The 21,671-nt window shown below is 36.1% G+C and overlaps 1 protein-coding gene across 1 annotated transcript in view; it reads right to left on the bottom strand.

The window, feature by feature from the left end:
* ADGRV1 (adhesion G protein-coupled receptor V1) overlaps positions 1-21,671 on the bottom strand; it is a gene marked incomplete at its 3' end in the record, with an annotated part of 235,235 nt that overhangs the window by 199,118 nt on the left and 14,446 nt on the right. Inside the window, exons 2-10 of the mRNA XM_007467398.1 lie at positions 16,587-16,672; positions 12,259-12,443; positions 9,635-9,784; positions 8,456-8,551; positions 5,576-5,680; positions 4,061-4,174; positions 1,186-1,751; positions 545-815; positions 1-175 (exon numbers count right to left, since the gene is read on the bottom strand). The exon at positions 1-175 is cut by the window's left edge and continues 179 nt beyond it. Coding sequence (XP_007467460.1) covers positions 1-175; positions 545-815; positions 1,186-1,751; positions 4,061-4,174; positions 5,576-5,680; positions 8,456-8,551; positions 9,635-9,784; positions 12,259-12,443; positions 16,587-16,672 — 1,748 coding nt within the window. The remainder of the gene's footprint in view (positions 176-544; positions 816-1,185; positions 1,752-4,060; positions 4,175-5,575; positions 5,681-8,455; positions 8,552-9,634; positions 9,785-12,258; positions 12,444-16,586; positions 16,673-21,671) is intronic.

Raw genomic sequence — 21,671 nt, 5'->3', positions numbered from 1 at the left:
CAGGAATATAAAGTGCAGAATAAAACATATTCACATCTCCTTTAGTTCCTCCTAGTCTTTTAAAACTTAAGGATAAATATCGTTCACGTGGGCTACTTTCAATCTTCTGGTTTTCCATAGGAAAAAATGTTATTAGGCCATAAACATCATCACTATCCTGAATGTAGAACAAAAGCTGCAGATAAAGGAATAAAATATTAAAGTGCAGAATTCTCACATCTGAGATTACCAAACGGTTTATTTTCTAGGCTATTTTGAATTTTAATATTTATTTATGTATCACATCTAACAGTGATTACTCTCCTAGGTAACAGAGTAAAAGATGAATCAAAAACACATTTGAAAGCTTTGTGGAATTTTTTTAAGAGCAAACTTTTTATTTACAGAGGGACAACCTTCAGCAAGGGAAGTAACCACCATTTCTAAAACCAGTGCTCTTCCTGTCACATCAAACTAAACATAAATGTGCTTTGTGTGGTCAAATTCTTCAGCTGTTCTATGACACAGAAATATTCCCACAAGTAAAGCATAATAAGAGATCTACCTCTGCTGGTTCGCTCACTTCTGCACCTCCTCGTATTGTATGAGGGAGAATCTTAAGTAGGTAAGCTTCTGCCTCTTCTGGAAGATCATCATCAACCACAGTAAGAGGAACTGATGCCAACATCTGCCCTTGTGCAAAACGGAGAACTCCAGAACTTGGTCTGATATCTGCTGTTACTGGTGAGGGATCACTGCTATTCCGTGTCAATACCCAGTTCACAGAAATATTCCCATGAGTGCCACCATTTCTAACCACTGTAATTTCTTCAAATCTAGAATTTAAAGAGAAATATATGGTCATATAATACACTCTATTTCCCTTAAAATGGGCATTTTCAATGTCAAGGTGGCCACCGGACACTGGTAAAATCAGAATCCAAATCATAAAGAATGACTGTTTTTAATATGAAGGAGTAGATATGTAGATGTGCCCTAGGAAACTACCATAATGTGAATTAACTTGCATATTTAAATATGTGATTTAAATATCACTCCCAAAATAGAAAAACAACAGTGAAACCATGGTCAAGGAAATGACACATACACTTAACAGTTCAGACTGTGTCCAACACCACAAATATTAAATCTTGGAATAACATATTAAAATAATTGTAGCAATACAACATTTAAAATAAACCCTACCTTGATGTTGTATCTTCATCAATTATAACTGTCTTTTCAAACAAGATACTGCTGAATGAGAGGACACCATAAGGTTTGTCGTTTGGCTTAATGGTGACTTGTACAACAGAAGGGACTAATAGCACAGCATCTCCCTGTAAGGTATCTTTTAGTAACATAACATGAAATGATTCAGCAATCTCTGGTATGGCATCATCAATTATTTGAAATTTCAGGTGTGATTCATAAATAAAAGGTGGAAAAACAATAGTTGTGTTTGGCTGAAGATCAATGAAGTCTAAATTTTGCTGGGCATGTGCTGTTGAATTCCCAGTTATAACAACATAACTGATCGAAATTTCATATTCATCAGATCCAATCATATTTCCCTTGTCATCTTTTCCACGAACCACTGGAATTTTGAGTATGTAGTCTTCCTCAGGTACCAAATAAACACTCTGAATGAATCTCACAGGACTGTCATTTTTCTTAATGATGATCTCAACTGAGCTCCTGGAGGTGTTGATCTCAGCTCCTCCTTCTACACTTTTCAGCTGAATCAAAAATATTTCATCATTTTCTGGTACCTGTCAGAGAAATACAAACAGTGGTAAAACATCAATAACCAAAACACTTGCAAAAAAACCAAAGTGTGAAAAGTCCCTCTGTTTCAATGCAATTACATAGAAATAAAAAAATCTTTACCTGAAGGGAGCAGATAAAGAGGCTTGTTCAGTGTCTATTTACTAAAATATTTTCCAAAGGTAAACAACATATTTTAGATAAAGCAATGATAAGAACAAGCAAGGAAGTGTCAGTATAATGGCTTTCAACCTTGATCAACCTTTAGATAACTAAAGATTTGACAGTAAAAACTATTTTCATCAGGTGGGTAGGGTCAGAAGCAGCATTCAAGGTCTGATAATAGATAAGAATCTGGAAAACTACATTAACATCACATACAGATTGTTAGTTTTCAATCATGTCAAATTATTCTTGCTTGCTCTAAACAGTTTCTATCTCAAGATTTAAACATATGATACCAATCACATGATTTTCAAAATACATTATCATGTCTCTCTGGAGAACAAGCTATAAGGGTCACTATCAGGCAAAATGATGACACTGTTAAAATGAAACTTTTTAAAAGTAAATAAATAAATGTATTCATTCATTCATTCATTTATGGCTGCGCTGGGTCCTCATTGCTGTGCGCAGGCTTTCTCTAGTTGCGGCGAGCGGGGGCTACTCTTCATTGCGGTGCATAAGCTTCTCATTGCAGTGGCTTCTCTAGTTGCAGTTCACGGGCTCCAGGCGCGCACGGGCTTCAGTAGTTGTGGCTCACAGGCTCTAGAGCACAGGCTCAGTAGTTGTGGCTCGCGGGCTCTAGAGCACAGGCTCAGTAGTTGTGGCGCATGGGCATAGCTGCTCTGAGGCATGTGGGATCTTCCTGGACCAGGGCTCGAATCCGTGACGCCTAGATTGGCAGGCGGGTTCTTAACCACTACGTCACTAGGGAAGTCCCAAAACTTTTTTTTTTTTTAACTACACAGAAATCCTAGGGATTATCTCTACTGTGCTATTTGAGTTTTTACTTCATTATAAATGAATGAAAGTGAAAAAATATATATTTTTACCTCCATCAATAGAAATATAAAAAGTAAAGCTATTTATCTCAAAAAAGAAAATGTAATGATTGATGATCTTTTTCCCCGCAACTTTATTGAGGAATAATCGACGAATATAACTAATATATTAAGCGGTACAACATGATGATTTGATATACATATACACTGTGATTACAAAGATTAAGATATTAACACATCCATCACCTTACATAGTTAACTCTGTGTGTGTGTGTGTGGAGAGAATACCTAAATCCTACTCTCAGTAACTTTTAAGTATACAATACCATACTAGTGACTATAGTCACCATGCTGTATAGTAGATCCTCAGAAGATGATCTTTTAAATTTATAATTAAAATGTATACTTAATCATTGCCCCCAAATTACAACCTGTAAAATGTTCCAGGATCTATAGACAAAAGGTTTTTGTTAGCTTTCACAACCAGATGAATTAAGAGTTATCAATGCTATCTAATATTTCATTTTTTCAAGAGAAATAGTCTTTTTTAATAATGTCTTCTAATTCATTTTTCTTCTCTTGGGATTTGTTGTGATTTGGTTTCATGATTTTTTTTTGTGGGAAGGTAGGGGGATAATTATAAATTCCCAGCTATTCCCTTTTTTTCTGATACTACTACTAAGTAATACTACTACTAATAATACTAAGATTATTTTATTAAAAGTCATGTTTTCTTTTGGTTAGCCCATGGGGGACATCCTTGTAGATATTGTTCAAATTCATTCTTTCCTTACCAGTTAAACTAGCTGTGTCATCTATCTCAATCCTTGGTAGCTTCAATGTGAAATTAAAAATAACAAAAGCCTTCCTATGAATGTAAACACTTAAAATATCTAAAAAAATGAATATCATATGCAACCAAATTTTCTTTGCTTTTATAGTAAAATATTTATGCTGGGTAAGTAGTACTGTACCTGCTCAAAACTGAAATCACTAGCAAAATCAATCATCAAGGTTTACAAAATGCTTAAATGTTTGTATTAAGTGTGGTTGTCAGTTACATGCAAGTTCATCACCTTTTAGATACACAACTTCATGTGAATTAAATAAGATAAATATTAACAAGATATATTCAAAAGAGATATTTATAGCTAAGGCATAATTGGCCACAATACACTAACTTCACATAGGACTATGTTCTTGAATAGTTTCAAATCCTGAACATAATTTAACACTTGACATAATATTCTCTAACATGTCTGTAACACAGAGAGAGGCCTTGTCCCTTTTAAGCACTTAACACATCCTACCTCATCATCGAGAACTGTCAAGTTATAAACTACTGTTCCACTGCCAGGAGGAACAGTGATGTTCCCTTTAACTGGACTTAAATCTTCTTCAGGTGGGTTTGGGCCACCCTCTACCTGCAAGGAAACACAGTGCCATCAATAAACATGAAATATTTCAGAAGAATAAGAAAAGCATTATTGTGATATCAGCTGACATATTTAGTTAAAAATGCTTTGCAAGAGGAATGATACTTTAAAAAAATTTTTTAATAAACAAATATATCCTGGTACTTCCACCAAAAAGAAAAAAAAAGAAGAAGAATGATACTAACCTATATTAAGTCTGCCCTTCTAATAGTCAAGGCCTGTAATATAATTACAGATCTTGACTATAATTACATTAAACTACATGGTTTCTAAGAGCTTTCTCTTTTTTTCTCAACCGTACTATTAAACCTGACAAAAAAACTTATAAGTACTTTTTCTTGAGCGGAATGTATTCACAATTAGTGTATTCTCTTAAGTAACGGAATCAAATACCAGTTCCACCACTGGCGGTGTAACCTTGGGCAAGGTATTTAATAACTCTGTCCAGCTTTTTCCTCATCTTTAACATGAACGTAATAATGTCCACTTTCCAGGCTAGATATGAATATTTAATAAAATCATATTCCTTTTGAAAAGTATTTATTAAGTACTCTGTGTCTAACTCTCTTTTAGGTACTAAGGATATAGCAGTAAACAAGGCAAACTTTCTACCCACCAGGACCTTACATTTAATGAAAAGGAACAAATGGAAGATAAATAAATGTGTGTCCGATGATGCTAAGTACTACGGAGAAAAAATTTTAAAGGGCATGAGGGAGATTGAGTGCTGGGAAGAGTTGCAGTTTACATGCAGCAATAATCAGTGTAAAGCACTTAGAACAGTATATGGCAATATTAAGTGCTCCACAAATGTTAGCTGTAATTATTTCAACATAACAAGGCTCAAGAGCTAATAAAATAACTTCAGACATCCATAGAGAGTTGAAAACACTATAACCTGATGATGCCTTATCATTTCTACAGCCCACTTTCTTCCAAATTTTGGTGTACAACTGCTGTTAACACCATCCATCAAGTATATTTTTTAAAATGGGGAATGTATATGGGGGAAGACTACATATTAAACAATTTTATATAAGCCTAAGGAACCCATGAGCATTTTAAAATTTTATATCCTTGAAAAGATTTATCATAAACATTCTATGAATTTTACAGAATTAACATTATTATTATTCAATGTGTGGTTTATTATTATCCTGTAATCTAAAATGATATGTTGTGTTTCACGTAAGCACAGTATATCCAAGCAGCAAGGAAAACAGTTTTATATTAAACATGAAATTTATCATGAAATGATCAAAGTATTTACTTTTATTTTATTTTCATTAAGTCATGCTTATTATACAAAGGACCTTGATTTTAAAATTACAGCCATCTGGTATGAACTCTGAAGCATTACCATTTAAAATGATTTCAGAGTAAACTTACCTCAAAAGTCACACTGACCATCCCATAGGTTCCTTTTTCTCTGATGAGAGTAAGAGGCACAGTTTCATTTCTGCCCGGGGGCTCACTCACTGTGATTGAGAAAGGCTATTGGGAAGAGCAAAGACCATCAGGTGCTGATCAATCAGAGACAGGAGCTCGTGCAAACTGTTACCTTAGAAATCCTAATTTTCCACAGACAAATCAATCCACATTGTGCTCTAAAAATGTGGGGTTTCCTAGCATTCACTAACTGTAGCTAATAACACTAAAAGGTTCAAATAATAGTATAAAGGGAACATAAAACTAGTCAGGCAAAAGATGTAGGTTCTTGTCCTGCTTCCGGCAACAAGTAGCTGTTCCGCTGAGGAATGTTAAAGGTTATCTCACTGAAAGATGATGAACTCAAATGCTCCCAGGGGCCCAGGAGGTCACAGAAATGAGTTGTGCCTCCAAGCCAGGGCAGCTCATTGGGACTACCGTTCAGCCTTGCTCCCAACCACTGCTCCCTCCTCATTGGTCAGCTAGCCACTGAAAACAGACATCTGCTAATGACTTTTTCAGGACATGATCACTGAGCGGAAGAAAAAGCCAGGACTTCAAATGTTGCACAGTGTTGGCATGGCAGGGTAGAAGAGATGAGTGGGCAGGTACACGCTAGCTAAGGCCGCAGGTGACACTAAGTCTCAGTATCCCCATCCATCAACAGGAATAGGAATGCCTGTCTCAAACAGTTGTGATGAGGTGTCAATAATTCACGTCTAAGTGCTTATCCTAGTACATGTCACAGAGTGAGGACCCAGCAAATGTTGGCTATAATTGTTATCATCATCATCGTTAACTTCATCATCAATATTATCATCATGCAGTCTGGAAACCAAAGCCAGCCTATGTAGTAACGACTGTGAGCTCAACAGTTACTTAGTTTAATTTTAATCACACAGGGCAGGTGCCTAGTCAGAGGCTTCCTGGCAGCTCTGAGACCACAACAGTCAGGGACCTAGGACAAATGCTAGAGACTAGGACTCACTCCCAGAGGCTAAGATATTTAATGTCAAAAGAAAGAAGGAAAGAAACCTTTAAACAAGTCAGTATGAGGTGGGGGATGAAATTTGGGAGTGAGTGTAGAGGAAAAGCAGTAGGGAGAAAAATTAAGCAATTAAGGAAGCCTGGTTCATAATTAACTAAAAATTCCATATCATTCAAATAGAAGCGATTGATTAATTAATTTTTGTAAATGTTGATATAATGGAAGTTACAAAACGTCTACTACCTTGGCATTATTCACATGTCCATTTTAATAAAGATACTGCAACTATAAAGATCGTATTTATCTAAAGCTCACCTTGTTTCAAAGATAATTCAAGATAATTCAAAGATAATTTCAAAGATAATTAAGAAAATGACATACAATACACCAACTGAAGTAGCAATCTAAATTGGAAAATAAATAAAAAGCTGGGGAGTGTCACATTACCTTTTAGTAATGATAATTAGTAACATGATTCAAAAAGACTCCACACCAGGAAGTTTATTGTAGACTAAAACTTACTTGCAATATCCAATTTTACTTGAGATAAATTTTCTTTTATTTCAGAGCTGAAAACAATTTCTCTCAAAGGTTGGGGGGACCTGTGTTGTGTGTTTTTTTCTAAAGAACAAAACCCTCTGAAAATGGGACTGGCCAGGGACACAGGAATTTGGTGATAAAGGAGAAAGAAATGAAATGTTGAGCAAAACTGAGGAAGACGACATGGAGTTTTAACCTTCAAGAAATAGTAATTAATAGGAAAATCTCAGGGTAGGGAATAAATATAGAATAACTATATTTAAGAGCTATAACATCTGCTATTCAATTGTAAGTTTACTATAGGTTTTTTCAGTGTTCTTTCAATATATTTTTCTTGTCTAGAATCACTCCAAACTTTCAGAGGAGGCTAACAGACAATGCTTTTTGAAGTGCCAGTTGGGGACATCAAGCACAAGGAACTGTGTTACAACATCTGCTACAGACTGAACGTTTGTGTCCCCCCAAAAATTCATGTTCAAATCCTAACCCCCAAAGTGATGTTATTAGGAGTTGGGGCCTTTTGGAGGGGAGTAGGTCATGAGAGCAGAGCCCTCATGAATGGGATTAGTATCCTTATAAAGAGATCCCAGAGACTTCTCTTCCCCCTTCCACCACATGAAAACACAGCAAAAAGACAGCTGTCTATGAACCAGGAAGTCAGCCTGCACCAAACACCAAATCTGCTAAAGCCCTGATCTTGGACTTCTCAGCCTCCATAACTATAAGAAATAAATTTCTGTTGTTTTTAAGCCACCCAGTCTATGGTATTTTGTTATAGCAGACCAAACTGACAAGGACAACATCTGAGTTAGAGACCACCAGAGGAGGTAACAAATGAGTCAGGTGAAATGATCAGCAGAAAGACATTAGGGCAAGAGATGACCACGATCATAGGGGTCCCCTCATTTCACAGAAATCTTAGGTAAAACAAAAGGACAGTCTACAGAATGTGGAATACAGACGGAGTTAGACCAAATTTTATTTATATATCAAAAGACAGGATGATTCTAGGTAGCATAGAAAGTAATCACAAAATTTAATAGACGGTTATCTAAGCAACCACAAGATTAATCAAATTATAACCATAGGGCTTCCCTGGTAGCGCAGTGGTTGCAAGTCTGCCTGGCGATGCAGGGGACACAGGATCATGTCCCGGTCCAGGAAGATCCCACATGCCGTGGAGCGGCTGGGCCCGTGAGCCGTGGCCGCTGAGCCTGCGCACCCGGAGCCTGTGCTCCGCAACGGGAGAGGCCACGACAACGAGAGGCCCACGTACCGAAAAAATAAATAAATAAATAAATAAATAACCATACCATATTAAATGAAATAATTCCAAATGCATTGTCATTTGACAATATTGTCACAGTAACAGTCCTTGGCCATCCAAGCTTCACATTTGCTGAAGGTTTCTAAAATAAAAGCCCAAAAGTAAATTAAGCAATTAAACATAAAAGGAAAAAAGAGATTATTTTAAAAGGATTTTGGTCTTTATGTAATCATTCAGAATATGAATAAAAATACACGTATATTTTTAATGCACAGATTAAGAAAATATATTAAAACTAAGTCAACGTGGTTAAGTTCTAAACAAGAATTCTTCAAGAGTTTTGAAAACCATTAATCACTATTAAAATATAAATTGTTATAACTATAAATAATCACTGGCTAGTAATATATTCTAATTTCATTACTAATATAACAGAGAAGTAACAGTATGAAATTCTATTCATATGTGATTTTTTTCTTACACTATAGAAGGTGCTGAAACTTAAGAATTAGTTATTCTATAAATCATAGAACCAAATTAAAGTTAAAATATTAAAGCAGTTTTTCTAATAAATATGGGAAGAGTTTGCTACATTTCTATTAATATTCAATAGCAGCATAAAGAAATACGAAAAAAGAGTGTCTTACAAAAGGAACACATGACTGCTTCAAGTGCCATTTTCACAAAAATTTTAATCACACCAACCCAGTCATTCCAAAAACATTCTCAATTCACCTCAGAAAAATTAAGTAGAGCAGTGTTAGCCGTCACTGCCTCAGCCATAAAGGACAGTTAAACCTTAGGCTAGTCAAGCATTTTTCCCAGGGGTGCTCCAAATTTATTCTAAGGCACAGGGACCTCCCACTGCCAAGCCTGCTTTTTGTACCCTTCTCCTTTGAACTCAGAAGTCACGGTCATTCTTAGTGCATCTGGTAGCAGAAGAGGGATAAAAGAGAAAAGGGCCAAAGGGAAGACAAGGTTTTCCTGAGCATCTGTCATGGCAATTCCTAAATAAGCTGAATTAATCCAAAAACTAGCTGTAGAATCTTCTAAACAAGATTGTCTGAGGAATAACCAGACCGTGGAATTGCCAAAGAGATGGTCAGTTCTGGCTTCCATGAAAACCACCACCATGCACTTAAATTGGCTCATCTCTAGAGAAAATGATTTTTAAGCGTTGTAAGATTTTTATGAGTTTAAGCTTACTGGGGAAAAAAGGACTTACCTGTAAAATTAGGTGAAAAATAAAAGTTTCATCCGGCTCCGGTAAATCATCATCACATACTGCTATGTACACTGTCCTATTTGTTTCTCCAACAGGTATAAAAGCTGCAGCATATGTGTCAAAAAAGTCACCGGTGTCATCTCCATACAGCTATCAAATGCAAAACACAGACAGGTCTTACATAACACAGTGTTAGGACAAGCAAAATTGATGCTAATTAGAGCAATTAACAGGTAAAAAAAACATGAATCATCAAATGACACTGATGTTTATAAACAGGATGTGGAAAAACAAAAATATCTAACAACTAATAAAAATCACCTTAAAAAAAGCATTATAAGAAGAAATGATTCTATATAAAAACATTTGTTTATGCTCTAGAAGGTAAAGGAATCATTAGATTCCTCACAGAAAAGTAATAATTATAAAGGAAAGTAATGATGTGAAATTTTTTTCTCTGCCTCTTGATTGATCTGAAGTGGATTACAGCAAACCTAACAGGGAAGACAAATTGTAGTTAAAACTCTCCCAGGGCTTTCCTGGTGGCGCAGTGGTTGGGAGTCTGCCTGCCGGTGCGGGGGACGCGGGTTTGTGCCCCGGTCTGGGAGGATCCCACATGCCGCGGAGCGGCTGGGCCCGTGAGCCATGGCCGCTGAGCCTGGGCATCCGGAGCCTGTGCTCCGCAGCAGGAGAGGCCACAGCAGTGAGAGGCCTGCGTGCCGCAAAAAAAAAAAAAAAAAAAAAACTCTCCCAAAAAAGAGGTGTAAGTAGCCAAATTACATCAGGAAAATCAATTATTTCCCTATCAGTTTTAAAGAAACTACTCTTTCCAAAACTTTAAACCTGAAGTTTTATTTATATTCTCCCACAACACCAATAAGGACCCAATTCTTTTAGCATACCAATTTATTAGTCATTATAAATTTTTCCTCAAAACTTTTTAAGACCTCATTCTGTAACATCAGCATTGCTAAGATTCTCAAGGGAGCAATAATTATGAAATTATAATGGAGCAACTTCTTGTGCAAATCCAAATGAGATTTCTTCTGCCAAAGAACCCAAAATGAATAACTTAGCTACTAGAAAAAAAAAAACGATTTAGTATAAACTAAAAATGAAGGATGTCTATAGGGATATTGTAGTCAATTTCTAGTTCTCATTTACAAAATAAAGTTAGTTTTAAATACTTGAAAAATCCAAGTAAGTTGTTAAGGATGTTGGAAAACTTGTTTTCACACCTTAATATAAAAAGTGACACAAAAAAAGTGGCACAGTCTTTTTAGAAAGCATTAAATATCAAGAGACACTGATACAAATAAAGAGAAAAATCACAGTAATCCAACCCAAAAAATCATTTAACAATCCAAAATATACAAAAAATTGAAATGTACGTAAACAGTTTCATCAGAGCAATATTTACAACAGCAAAAATTGGAAGCAACCTCTATGAAAAACTACTGAGAAATGACTGGGAAATGATGACCCCACCATCAAGAAAAGTTGTGAATACGACAGAGCAACCTTAAAAAGATTATTACGATACGATCAAAATTATATGTAAAAAATTAATAAATATAATATATATCCAAACTAAAAATAAATTCAATAAATATATATACATGTCATAAATTAAAAACTAAAAGCAATGCACCAAATTATAATACTGTGTTTCTTTCATAGATAGTTTTTCTTCTTTGTCTCTTTTTACAGTGTGTCCCAATGTGACGATTTAACCTATTGTTTAAAAACTTATTTTGGGGGGCTTCCCTGGTGGCGCAGTGGTTGAAAGTCCGCCTGCCGATGCAGGGTACATGGGTTCGTGCCCCGGTCCGGGAGGATGCCACATGCCACGGAGCGGCTGGGCCCATGAGCCATGGCCGCTGAGCCTGGGTGTCCGGAGCCTGTGCTCCGCAACAGGAGAGGCCACAACAGTGAGAGGCCCGCGTACCGAAAAAAAAAAAAAAAAAAAAAAAAAAAACATTTTTTAAAGTAAAAATTCCAAGTAGTTTGGGCCTCAAATATATCAATGTCCTTAGTGGTCATATGACATGATTTTCTGGTTAAACACAAATACATGTACATATAATCTATCTACTAACTAAACTGTGTGCAAGATAGAGCAATAGTTTAACAAATTCCATCTAACTTCTACTTAATATACTTAATTTCTCCCAAAAAAGGAGCTCTCTGACGTAAGGGTTTTTTTTTTTTAATTGCCATTTCTCTACATTTAAATATTTCATATATTTTCTCTAAGCCACCTGATACTAAGTAATAAATCCAAGCAGAGATAATGAGAATCCAAGTTATCCAAAATAAAATGTTCTTTTACTTAGAAATATTTCTTCATATCTTGGGGTTTTATTTGTTTTAAAATAAACATATGAACATTTTAAAATAATCAGCCTATATCTTTAAAATACTATATCTTTACTGTCAAATGCACATGCTACCTTAGAGCACTCTATAAACCTCTAACAGATATAAAAGGAATAAATCGTTTATCTGCAAATTGTTTATCATAATGGAACTACTCAATCTCAAAGAGTTAAAAAATTCTTATCACTGAAACTAAAACATTTCCTATCTACTTCTGTAAAAACAGAACTATTGTCATTTCTTACCGATACAATTGCAGTGACATTTGCTGGGTCTCCTATCCTTTCAATGACAAGACGGATAACTGTTGTACTTGTTTCATTAACTACAAATTCTGTTTGTCCGGCAAACCTTATTTCTGTTTCTCCAAACACAAAAGGGATGAATAAAGCTGAAAGAAGATTTACTAATAAAGATGCAGAGGGCATCCCTATAGGGAAAAAACAAAAAAAGATTTCATTCACAAAATATATCCAATGTATTTTCATTACGTTGCATTACCTACAGATAAGAGTGAAGAGTTAGTAAGCAACTAAGACATAAAAATCCATCAAATATTAAGCCATCCAATGCAAATGTGTGATCACAGAAATAAGTCAAAAATCACAACCCTCTTCGGTACTGTTTACTATCCATAAGTACTTTTTGTTCTTTAACTTACATATTAACATAATAGTTATAACTTGCCTTAAACTTATTTATTAAATTTAGTTTATTAAAAAAATTTGTCCCTCCAGGGCTTCCCTGGTGGAGCAGTGTTTTAAGAATCCACCTGCCAATGCAGGGGAGCTGGGTTCAAGCCTTGGTCCGGGAAGATTCCACATGCCGCAGAGCAACTAAGCCCGTGTGCCACAACTACTGAGCCTGCGCTCTAAAGCTCGTGCTCTGCAACAAGAGAAGCCACAAAAATGAGAAGCCCGCGCACCGCAACAAAGTGTGGCCCCGCTCGCCACAACTAGAGAAAGCCTGCGTGCAGCAACACAGACCCAACACAGCCAAAAATAAAAACAAATTAATTAATTTAAAAAAGAATAATCTTAAAAAAAAAGTCCCTCCAATTTATTCTAAGTAAAACCTAAGCGACAACATGAAAGTTGAATTAAAGCCCATCTTCTCCCAAATCAAACCGTAAAATACAAGCCAAAACTAAAAATTACCAAATGGATTGATAATCTTAATGGGACATTATTTATTTGATGATTATACAAATATGAGCAAACTCTTGGAAATGTTACATAAAGCAGTTGAAGCTAAAAGTTTATATCTTGTTTGTATCTACTTTTCCCATAGTTTTGTCTTGAGAATGCTTTTTAAAACTTTTTAGTTATCGCAAGGAAATGCTAATCCTTTCAAAGAACACATAAATTTCCAGGACTTAAATTTCTCCCATTTTACTAGCTAAAATACTAATATCACTTCTTAGAAAATGTCCATGTTGCTTTAAAACTAAGGAAATTTGGCAAAGTGTTTCTTTTCCATAACTCTTATAGTTTTCTTAGTACAATGTGTGTGTTTATGAGTCATCAATATTTTTCCTACTTTTAACACTGTGTAATTCAAGTTTTCAAAAGCCTAACAGTGCAGTGGCCTCTAGAAAGAGCTGCTATTTTGTAATGTAGATGTACCTCTAAAAATGTGAACAATTTATCTCACGGATCATTAAGATTCCAAAGGATTATATGATCAGTCACACGAACATAACAAGCTCATGCGTTTTAAAGAGGAGTTGCATTATGTACTCTATGATCCAAAATGCTTCCTATTAATCTTTACCTTGGTCAAGAAGTAATAAAATTTTCATGTATCTGGTATTTCCACAAGGCGAAACATGGCTCTCTATTTAGGAACTACCACATAAACGAGCCCTTGATATATTTTAGGGTTAAAATGCAATTTTCTCAGTCGAGTATATTCAAACAGTGCAGTCTGGGATTGCCTAATGATGTCTCACATGTTTATGGCTGCAAAATCCATAGACAGGGATGCAGAGTTCAGACAGAGTCCAGGAAACAGACGTAGACCAACAGGGACAGAGATTCTGGAGCACTGAGGCATTTTTTACACCTGTGCCTTCTCTCTTAGAAAGCTGCCATGGGGCTAAGGGACTTGGGAGAAGAAATAAAATAGTTCTCCCTCACCAACTGCAAACTCTTCCTCGACTTCTAAGCCAAGAGTGTGTACTGAGAGAGAAGGAAAGAAAAAAGATGAAAGAGAAGGAAAGCCTAGGTAAGGTGGGAAACTGGGAGCTCTGGGCTAAACCAGAGACAATCGAAGATCTTTTGTGGAATTCTAAAGCCAGGATGATTTTACATCTCACTTGTGACAAACAGTGGGAAAGAAAGAAACTAGGGACAAGAAAGAGAATACAGAATGGAGGGGTGAGGAGGTAGCAACCCAGGCCTCGGATGTGTAAGAAAAAGACAACTTTGGTCTGTTGCAATTTTGAAAGAAAAATCTCAATTCCTTGAACATGAGATGTAATAGAACCATGAGTTGAGAGAAATAAGATGACACCTGAAGTTCTAAGTAAGAAAAAGTGAGAGTGATTTGCATGAGAAGGGCAAATCATGTATGACTGGGAACATAAGCTTCTCAAAATCTGTCATGCATAACAATCAACTCCAACATTTGTTAAAATGCTGATTTGCAAAGCCAGAAATTCTGATCCAGTGAGTTTAGGGTGGGGCCCGGGAATCTGCATTTAACAGACAGCCCTATCGATTCTAATACAACTGATCCTTGGGACACCCTTTGAAATACATTATCCAAGAGTGTGAGAAATTATGAGGGATGTGTCTTGGAGGAGATGTGAAATAGATCACATTTGTAGCTTTAAGTTAATTACTGAATTTTTCAATGCAATACGCTTGAACTTACTGCAGACGTCCTCATATATTTTTCTACATATTACTATATAGCATTTTAAGATTCCATATATCCTGAAGAAAAAATGTCATGACCTATAGAACGAAATCATAACAGCAGATGCTTATATAGTGTTGTTCTATGTACTTTATACACAATGACACAATTAATCTTCACAACATCTCTGTGAAGAAGGTGCTGATATCATTAACCCTATTCTATGGCTCAGGGAACTAAGGCACAGACAGATTAGTTAACACAGGCAGTGTTACTTAGCTAAATAAGTGGCTATGCAGGATTTTAACCCAGGAGTCTACCTCTACCCATAACCACACTAGACTGCCTCTTACACGTTATTCCTACAAATCACACATCTCTGTCTTTAATAACATGGTAGGTAATCTATGCTACATGTTTCCAAGCATTCTATTATTTTAAACTCATGCACAATAACCAAAACTACCATAAAACCGCATACTTAATGCATCTCCTAAAAGTCTGCACCTTATTATTCTGATAAACATAAAATTCATTTAACTAAAACTACGGTTCTCTTGACTACTTTAAATATTTAACATCTTTTCATGTCAGGACCAATGAGCTCAAATGGTGTATTCCTGCAGTCTCCCAGGCAATTAGATCTTGTGGTTAAGTCAGTAAACTCATTTTAAATTGACTCACATCAGTGAGTTTTGAGATTATGCAAAATGGACAAACAAGCATCACTGGAAATGCCTCAAATTCTGTGACATCACTGATAATTGAATCTCCTCTGCTTTCATCTTTTCAACTTGTAAGAAAAGTTGTTGAGGCAAAGTTGGCATTCAATAGCAGTTAGAAGATGAAGAAAAAGCTTTGAAAGTGAAGTTCCCATTAGAAGACAGGCATAATTACACAAATGCTGAATAGCTTCTTTTTTAGGGTAACTAGGTACATTTTCCTCTATCATACTAAAAATCTAGTCTTTGGAATTCCCTTTATTAAACTCAGAAAAATAGGCATTAGTAACTGACACAACACATAAATCTTACGTCTATTTCAGGTCACTTTTCTCTTATTAGATTTAATGAATGTTTTACATGACCCACAAGACCACCTATTTTAAACATCTCTATGAAATGAATTTCAAACCACATATGTTTAAAGATCATTGTGTGCTTAATTCATATTCTGTCACAATTGTGATAGCTTCACTGAATCATTCCTCTGCTCTGCAATGGCATGATATTCCAATATTCAAATCCTCTCATTTCCAGCTATCATCCATGTTACCCTCACACCTCCCACTCCTGCTCAGCATGATTCAAAAAAAAAAAATGAAAATTGTTTCTGCCAGTAGATCTCTTATCTCTTAATCAATCTCTTATTGTGTTAAAACAATATGAGATTTAGGTTACTTTCTTATTTCCTGGATTATACTATGAAGTTTGTATAGAGTCCTGATAGCATGCGGACACAAAGTGTCAGGTTCTTGCATATTCAGCCTAACCAACTAGTCACCTAATTCTACAAAAAATACTTCAAAACTAAAATCAGGAATATATTAGAACAGCTCTAACAATGCAAACTGGTTGCTTTCAGAAGAGCAGCTTACAGTTTGGTATAACATCTGTATACTGAGTGCCTACTATACATTGTATAACACCTGTGCTAATCACTGAGGACACAAAGACCCACAAGAGATGGCCCTTGGTTCCAAGATACTCACAGGGATGGGCAAAGGATTTAGATCGGCCATCAAAGCCAACAAGACACAATTCTGATGAAATAATGCCATTTGCAGCAACATGGAGCCTGGAGATTATCACACAAGTGAAGTAAGTCAGACAGAGAAAGGCAAATATCATATGATATCACTTATATGTGTAATCTAAAAAAAAAACAATGATACAAATGAACTTATTTACAAAACAGAAACAGACTCACAGACTTAGGAAACAAACTTATGGTTACCAAAGGGGAAAGGCTGGGGGAGGCGGGATAAATTAGGAGTTTGGGGTTAACATATACACACTACTACATATAACATAGATAACCAACAAGGACCTAGTTCATAGCACAGGGAACTCTGGCTCAATATTCTGTAATAACCTAAATGGGAAAAGAACTTGAAAAAGAACAGATATATGTATATGTATAAACTGAATCACTTTGCTGAAAAGTACACCTGAAACTAACACAACCTTGTAAATCAACTATAGTCCAATATAAAATTTAAAAAAAATTTCTTAAAGACAATTCTGAGACTTTTGCTTAAGCATAAAGATGCAGATTCCCTCTACTGCTGGACTCAGGATCATGCTGATTGGGGCCAGTTTTCTCTGAAGTCTGAAAAGGAAGCCAACACAGCCAAAGACAGGTCTAAGAGGTGGAGAAGAGCCAAGTCTTGATAATCGAGCTCAGGTTCCTGAATCCAGTTTTACCCTCGCCTTTTCAGTTGCTGAGGCAATAAATTACATTTTCTGCTATAGCCAGCTTGGTTTGGATATTCGCTCACTTCCAGCATCAATATTTATCCATTAAATTCAAACCTGTGACATTGTGAACTCATGTTAGGATACACCAAGTGGAAGACCCCTCCTCCTCCCCTCTCACACTCAACAGCCATGGTCTTTTCTAAAACATCTGTGAAAGGACACCACACCAGCTATCTTTCCTGTTCTCATGCAATTATTACCACCATCTACAATATTATCCCCTCCACCTTGAAATGGGCAATTACTAGTGAGGAAATTTAGGACACATAGACAAACCAAAAATGCTTTCACAATAGGACAAAGCAGGACAGGAGTATACCACACTGATTCAACATTCTGAAAAAGTTAATGCCCTTCTGATTGTCCTAAGGAACCCCAATATCATGCTTCTTCAAATTAGCCAGGCATTAATTCCTTTCTCTTGGTTTTTTCCCTTGATGCCTAGCTCTTCTTCCCTTCTGAAAATCTACTGGTATTTGCTAATTTCATTCCTCACTTGTATTACTTAGCACAGAAACATACTAAATTTCATTTATAAAAAAATACCTGCCCCCACAATATGTTATAATAATCACTGAATTCTAAATTCTGTTTATCTAGGATATTACCTTCCTCCCACCTTGCCTCTTATTAATAGGTACCTCAGGAAAGGTAGCAAGTATACTATATTTTGAATAAATGGGAATAGTCTTCTACTTTAAGTTTCGATAAGTCTGTAGAAACAGAATAGAATATATAAATGAGAAACAGGACCCAATAGAGGACAGTGTAAAGAAAAACAGGAGAATTCAACTGATTTTGCTGATTTTGACGTGATCAACTTTCATACATAACCTTTCATCAATGTGAAAGTTAACTTGGTCTTTTTAAGTTTCACAATAAAAACTGTACAACCTCTGTGAATGACAGGACAAGGTGAAAAGACAAACATTACTAGTGATGAATTGAAGAGATACATTGACCTTTCAGCTTCAGCTGTTGCCTTGTCAATGCCATAGCAAGCATCTTCCCACGGTGTGACCACCAGGTAATTCATACTGAAAATATGATCCTAATGGAGCAAGGTTTTCAAGTTTAGAATTACTTGAATTCTATTACATTTACTAAAGAGCATTCTAAAACTATAGAATTACTCCTGTGGAACAAGAGAAGTTTCATCATTCATATCATCAATTATTCAGCCTCTAAGAATTCTTTTTTTTTTTTTTTTCTTGCGTTATGCGGGCCTCTCACTGTTGTGGCCTCTCCCATTTGCAGAGCACAGGCTCCGGACGCGCAGGCTCAGCGGCCATGGCTCACGGGCCCAGCCGCTCCGCGGCATGTGGGATCCTCCCGAAACGGGGCACGAACCCGCGTCTCCTGCATCGGCAGGCGGACTCTCAAGCACTGCGCCACCAGGGAAGCCCAGCCTCTAAGAATTCTTAATCTGTGTTACTGGTATTTGGCGAGTACTACAAAAAATTAGCCGTTTCCTGCTTCTATACCAAAATAGAATTTAAATGTGCAACATTCAAAAGCAAAATAATCTAATGTTACAAATTGAGGAAATGCTAAATACTTTTAAATGATAAAGGGAGGAACTTCCCTGGTGGCGCAGTGGTTAAGAATCTGCCTGCCAATGCAGGGGAAATGGATTCAAGCCCTAGTCCGGGAAGACCCACATGCCGCGGAGCAACTAAGCCCGTGAGCCACAACTACTGAGCCTGTGCTCTAGAGCCCGTGAGCCACAACTACTGAGCCTGCATGCCACAACTAGCCCACACGCCTAGAGCCCGTACTCCGCCACAAAAGAAGCCACCACAATGAGAAGCCCGCGCACCGCAATGAAGAGTAGCCCCTGCTGGCCGCAACTAGAGAAAGCCCACGCACAGCAAAGACCCAACGCAGCCAAATAAATAAATAAATCTTAAAAAAAAAAAAAAATGATAAAAGGGAATAGTCTCAGTTATTCAGACTATAAATGATGTTTCTTACCTTTATTTTTTATTTTTTACTTACTTTACAATTTTAAGGAATATATTTTTATTCATCTTTAACATATGTAGAGGTGGTACAATATTAAAAAGGAACAAAAATTAAACAATAAAAAGTCAGTCTCCCTCACACCAGCCCCCACCAGCCAAATGCTTCTTCTACCCATAGTCCATTACAGTTATCAATGTCATCTGTCTCTCATGAGAGAATCTATTACACACGTATTAAAATGTATGTCTAGGGACTTCCCTGGCGGTCCAGTGGTTAAGACCTCACCTTCCAATGCAGGGGATGCAGGTCCAATCCCTGGTTGGGGAGCTAAGATCCCATATGCCTCCTCGTGGCCAAAAAACCAAAAACATAAAAACAGAAGATATATTGTAACAAATTCAATAAAGACTTTAAAAAAAAAAATGGTCCACGTCAAAATAAAAAAAATGTACATCTATAGGAGAAAATGCCTGCAACGAATTCTGTTTTCTTCTACATACAGACTACAGGAATCAACACATTTTTTCAAGACAGTGGTTAATAGAGAGGTAAATACTAAGCTTTGATGTAGACATTCATGATGGGAACATATTTATTGTCTCAACTACCTCCCCATCAATATTGTAGATCTCATCAACAAAATGATGGTTTCTGCTGACTTTTACTATACTTATCAATTCACCCTCTAGGGAACGGTAGACACAAATCTGGAAACCTGCACTTTCCTAGATCACACATTATAAAAAACCTACATTAATTAAGACCTACATTAAGCATGATCTCTACACCTGAAACACAAGAGTCATCTTGAGATCCCCTTTAACATCATCCTGGGATTCCCTTTGATTCTTTGCTGTGTTTGATCTCCTGTTTGCTGATTCCATGTTTTCCTCTTTTTTGGTTTACTTGGTTTATTCCCTTGTTTTGATGGAGAACATCCTCCAGTAACTTCCCAAGAAAGGGTGTGTAGAGATAAATGTTTTAGGTCTTGCATATTAGAAATTACTGTAATATTAATCTTCCACTTAATACTTTCACTGGGTATAGAATTTTAGGTAAAAACAGTTTTCTTTCATTATTTTGAAAGGCTTGTTCCATTGTTTTCAATGGAACAGTGTTGCTGTTAAGAAATCCAAAATCATTCTGATTCTGAAGTATTATATGTGTTTGCATATTTGTGTCATCCCCTCTCTGGAATGTTCTCCTCTTTGTCCAAAAGTGTTATGAAATTGCAGAGGATTTTTCTTGGAATGGGTTTATTTTTGTCCATTTGGCTAAGCACTCAGTCAGTTCCTTTCAATCTGACACACATCCTTCAGACCTGGAAATTTTTCTTATATTATTTCACAATGATTTTCCATTTTCACTGTTCTTTCATCCTAAAACTCCTATTATTTGATATTGGTATTCTCTAACCCTCTGATTTTCTAATCTTTAATTCTCTCTAATTTCCAATCCTTTGATTTCTGCCCTTTCAGAGAATTCATCATTAAATTTCAATTCTTCTACTAATTTTTTTTTAAATTTATGCCACTGTGTTTTCAATTTCTAAGAATTTAGTGGTATCCTGTTCTTCTTCCTTTAACCCATTAAAAGTTCTTTTACCTTTCAGAAAATACTTATTTTTTTAAATTTTCTATTCTCTTTATAGTCTCTGTTACCCCCAAGTTGCTTTGGTATTTACTCTGGAATCTATCTTCTATGTAAAATTTCTTCATTTTCCACGAGATCATGTACTCTCATTTTCATAAGTCACCAAATAAGCATATCACAAAAACCATTCAAGCTGCTCATATCTGGATTAAAAATGCCCATCTAGGAAAAAGGATGAACAGTATAGAGATGCTTCAGTTCTAGAGCACATATGCGGAGCTCTAGAAGATTATGGATTTCAACTGTGCTCTCTCAACGCCACTTTGGCAAAACACAAAATGAATGATTCACTATACTAAATCCTTTGAGACAAACTCAGAAGCAATAAATTAAGTCAGGATATGTTTACACAGCCGCCAAATCTGAGTGTGTGAAAGGCAGCTCTGTCAAGGAGAAGACACACTTGCTTTTTTGCTCCTTTGAAATACAAGGATCCTGTGTCTAAAGGAAGGTTTCTTGAACCACCATTAGATGGCACCCCTCCATCTTCCAAAACAATCTATAAACCATTTCTCAAATTATGAAAAGAGGTTATAAGAATTTAAAGATAGAATTTTGCCACCCATAACTCTCTACAAATACGATTTTTAATTCTTCATAGAACTCAAAGACAAAAGTCACAAGAGTAATTTTCTTGAAATTAATATCTCACTATGAGAGCTCTAATAGTTCTAGTCTTTCCTCTGAGATTCAGTATT

The sequence above is a fragment of the Lipotes vexillifer genome, unplaced genomic scaffold, assembly GCF_000442215.2.
Source record: "Lipotes vexillifer unplaced genomic scaffold, Lipotes_vexillifer_v1.1 scaffold1111, whole genome shotgun sequence".
Lineage (NCBI taxonomy): Eukaryota > Metazoa > Chordata > Mammalia > Artiodactyla > Lipotidae > Lipotes > Lipotes vexillifer.
Note: the sequence above shows the minus strand (reverse complement) of the source record. Positions and strands in the feature narration are given on the sequence as shown.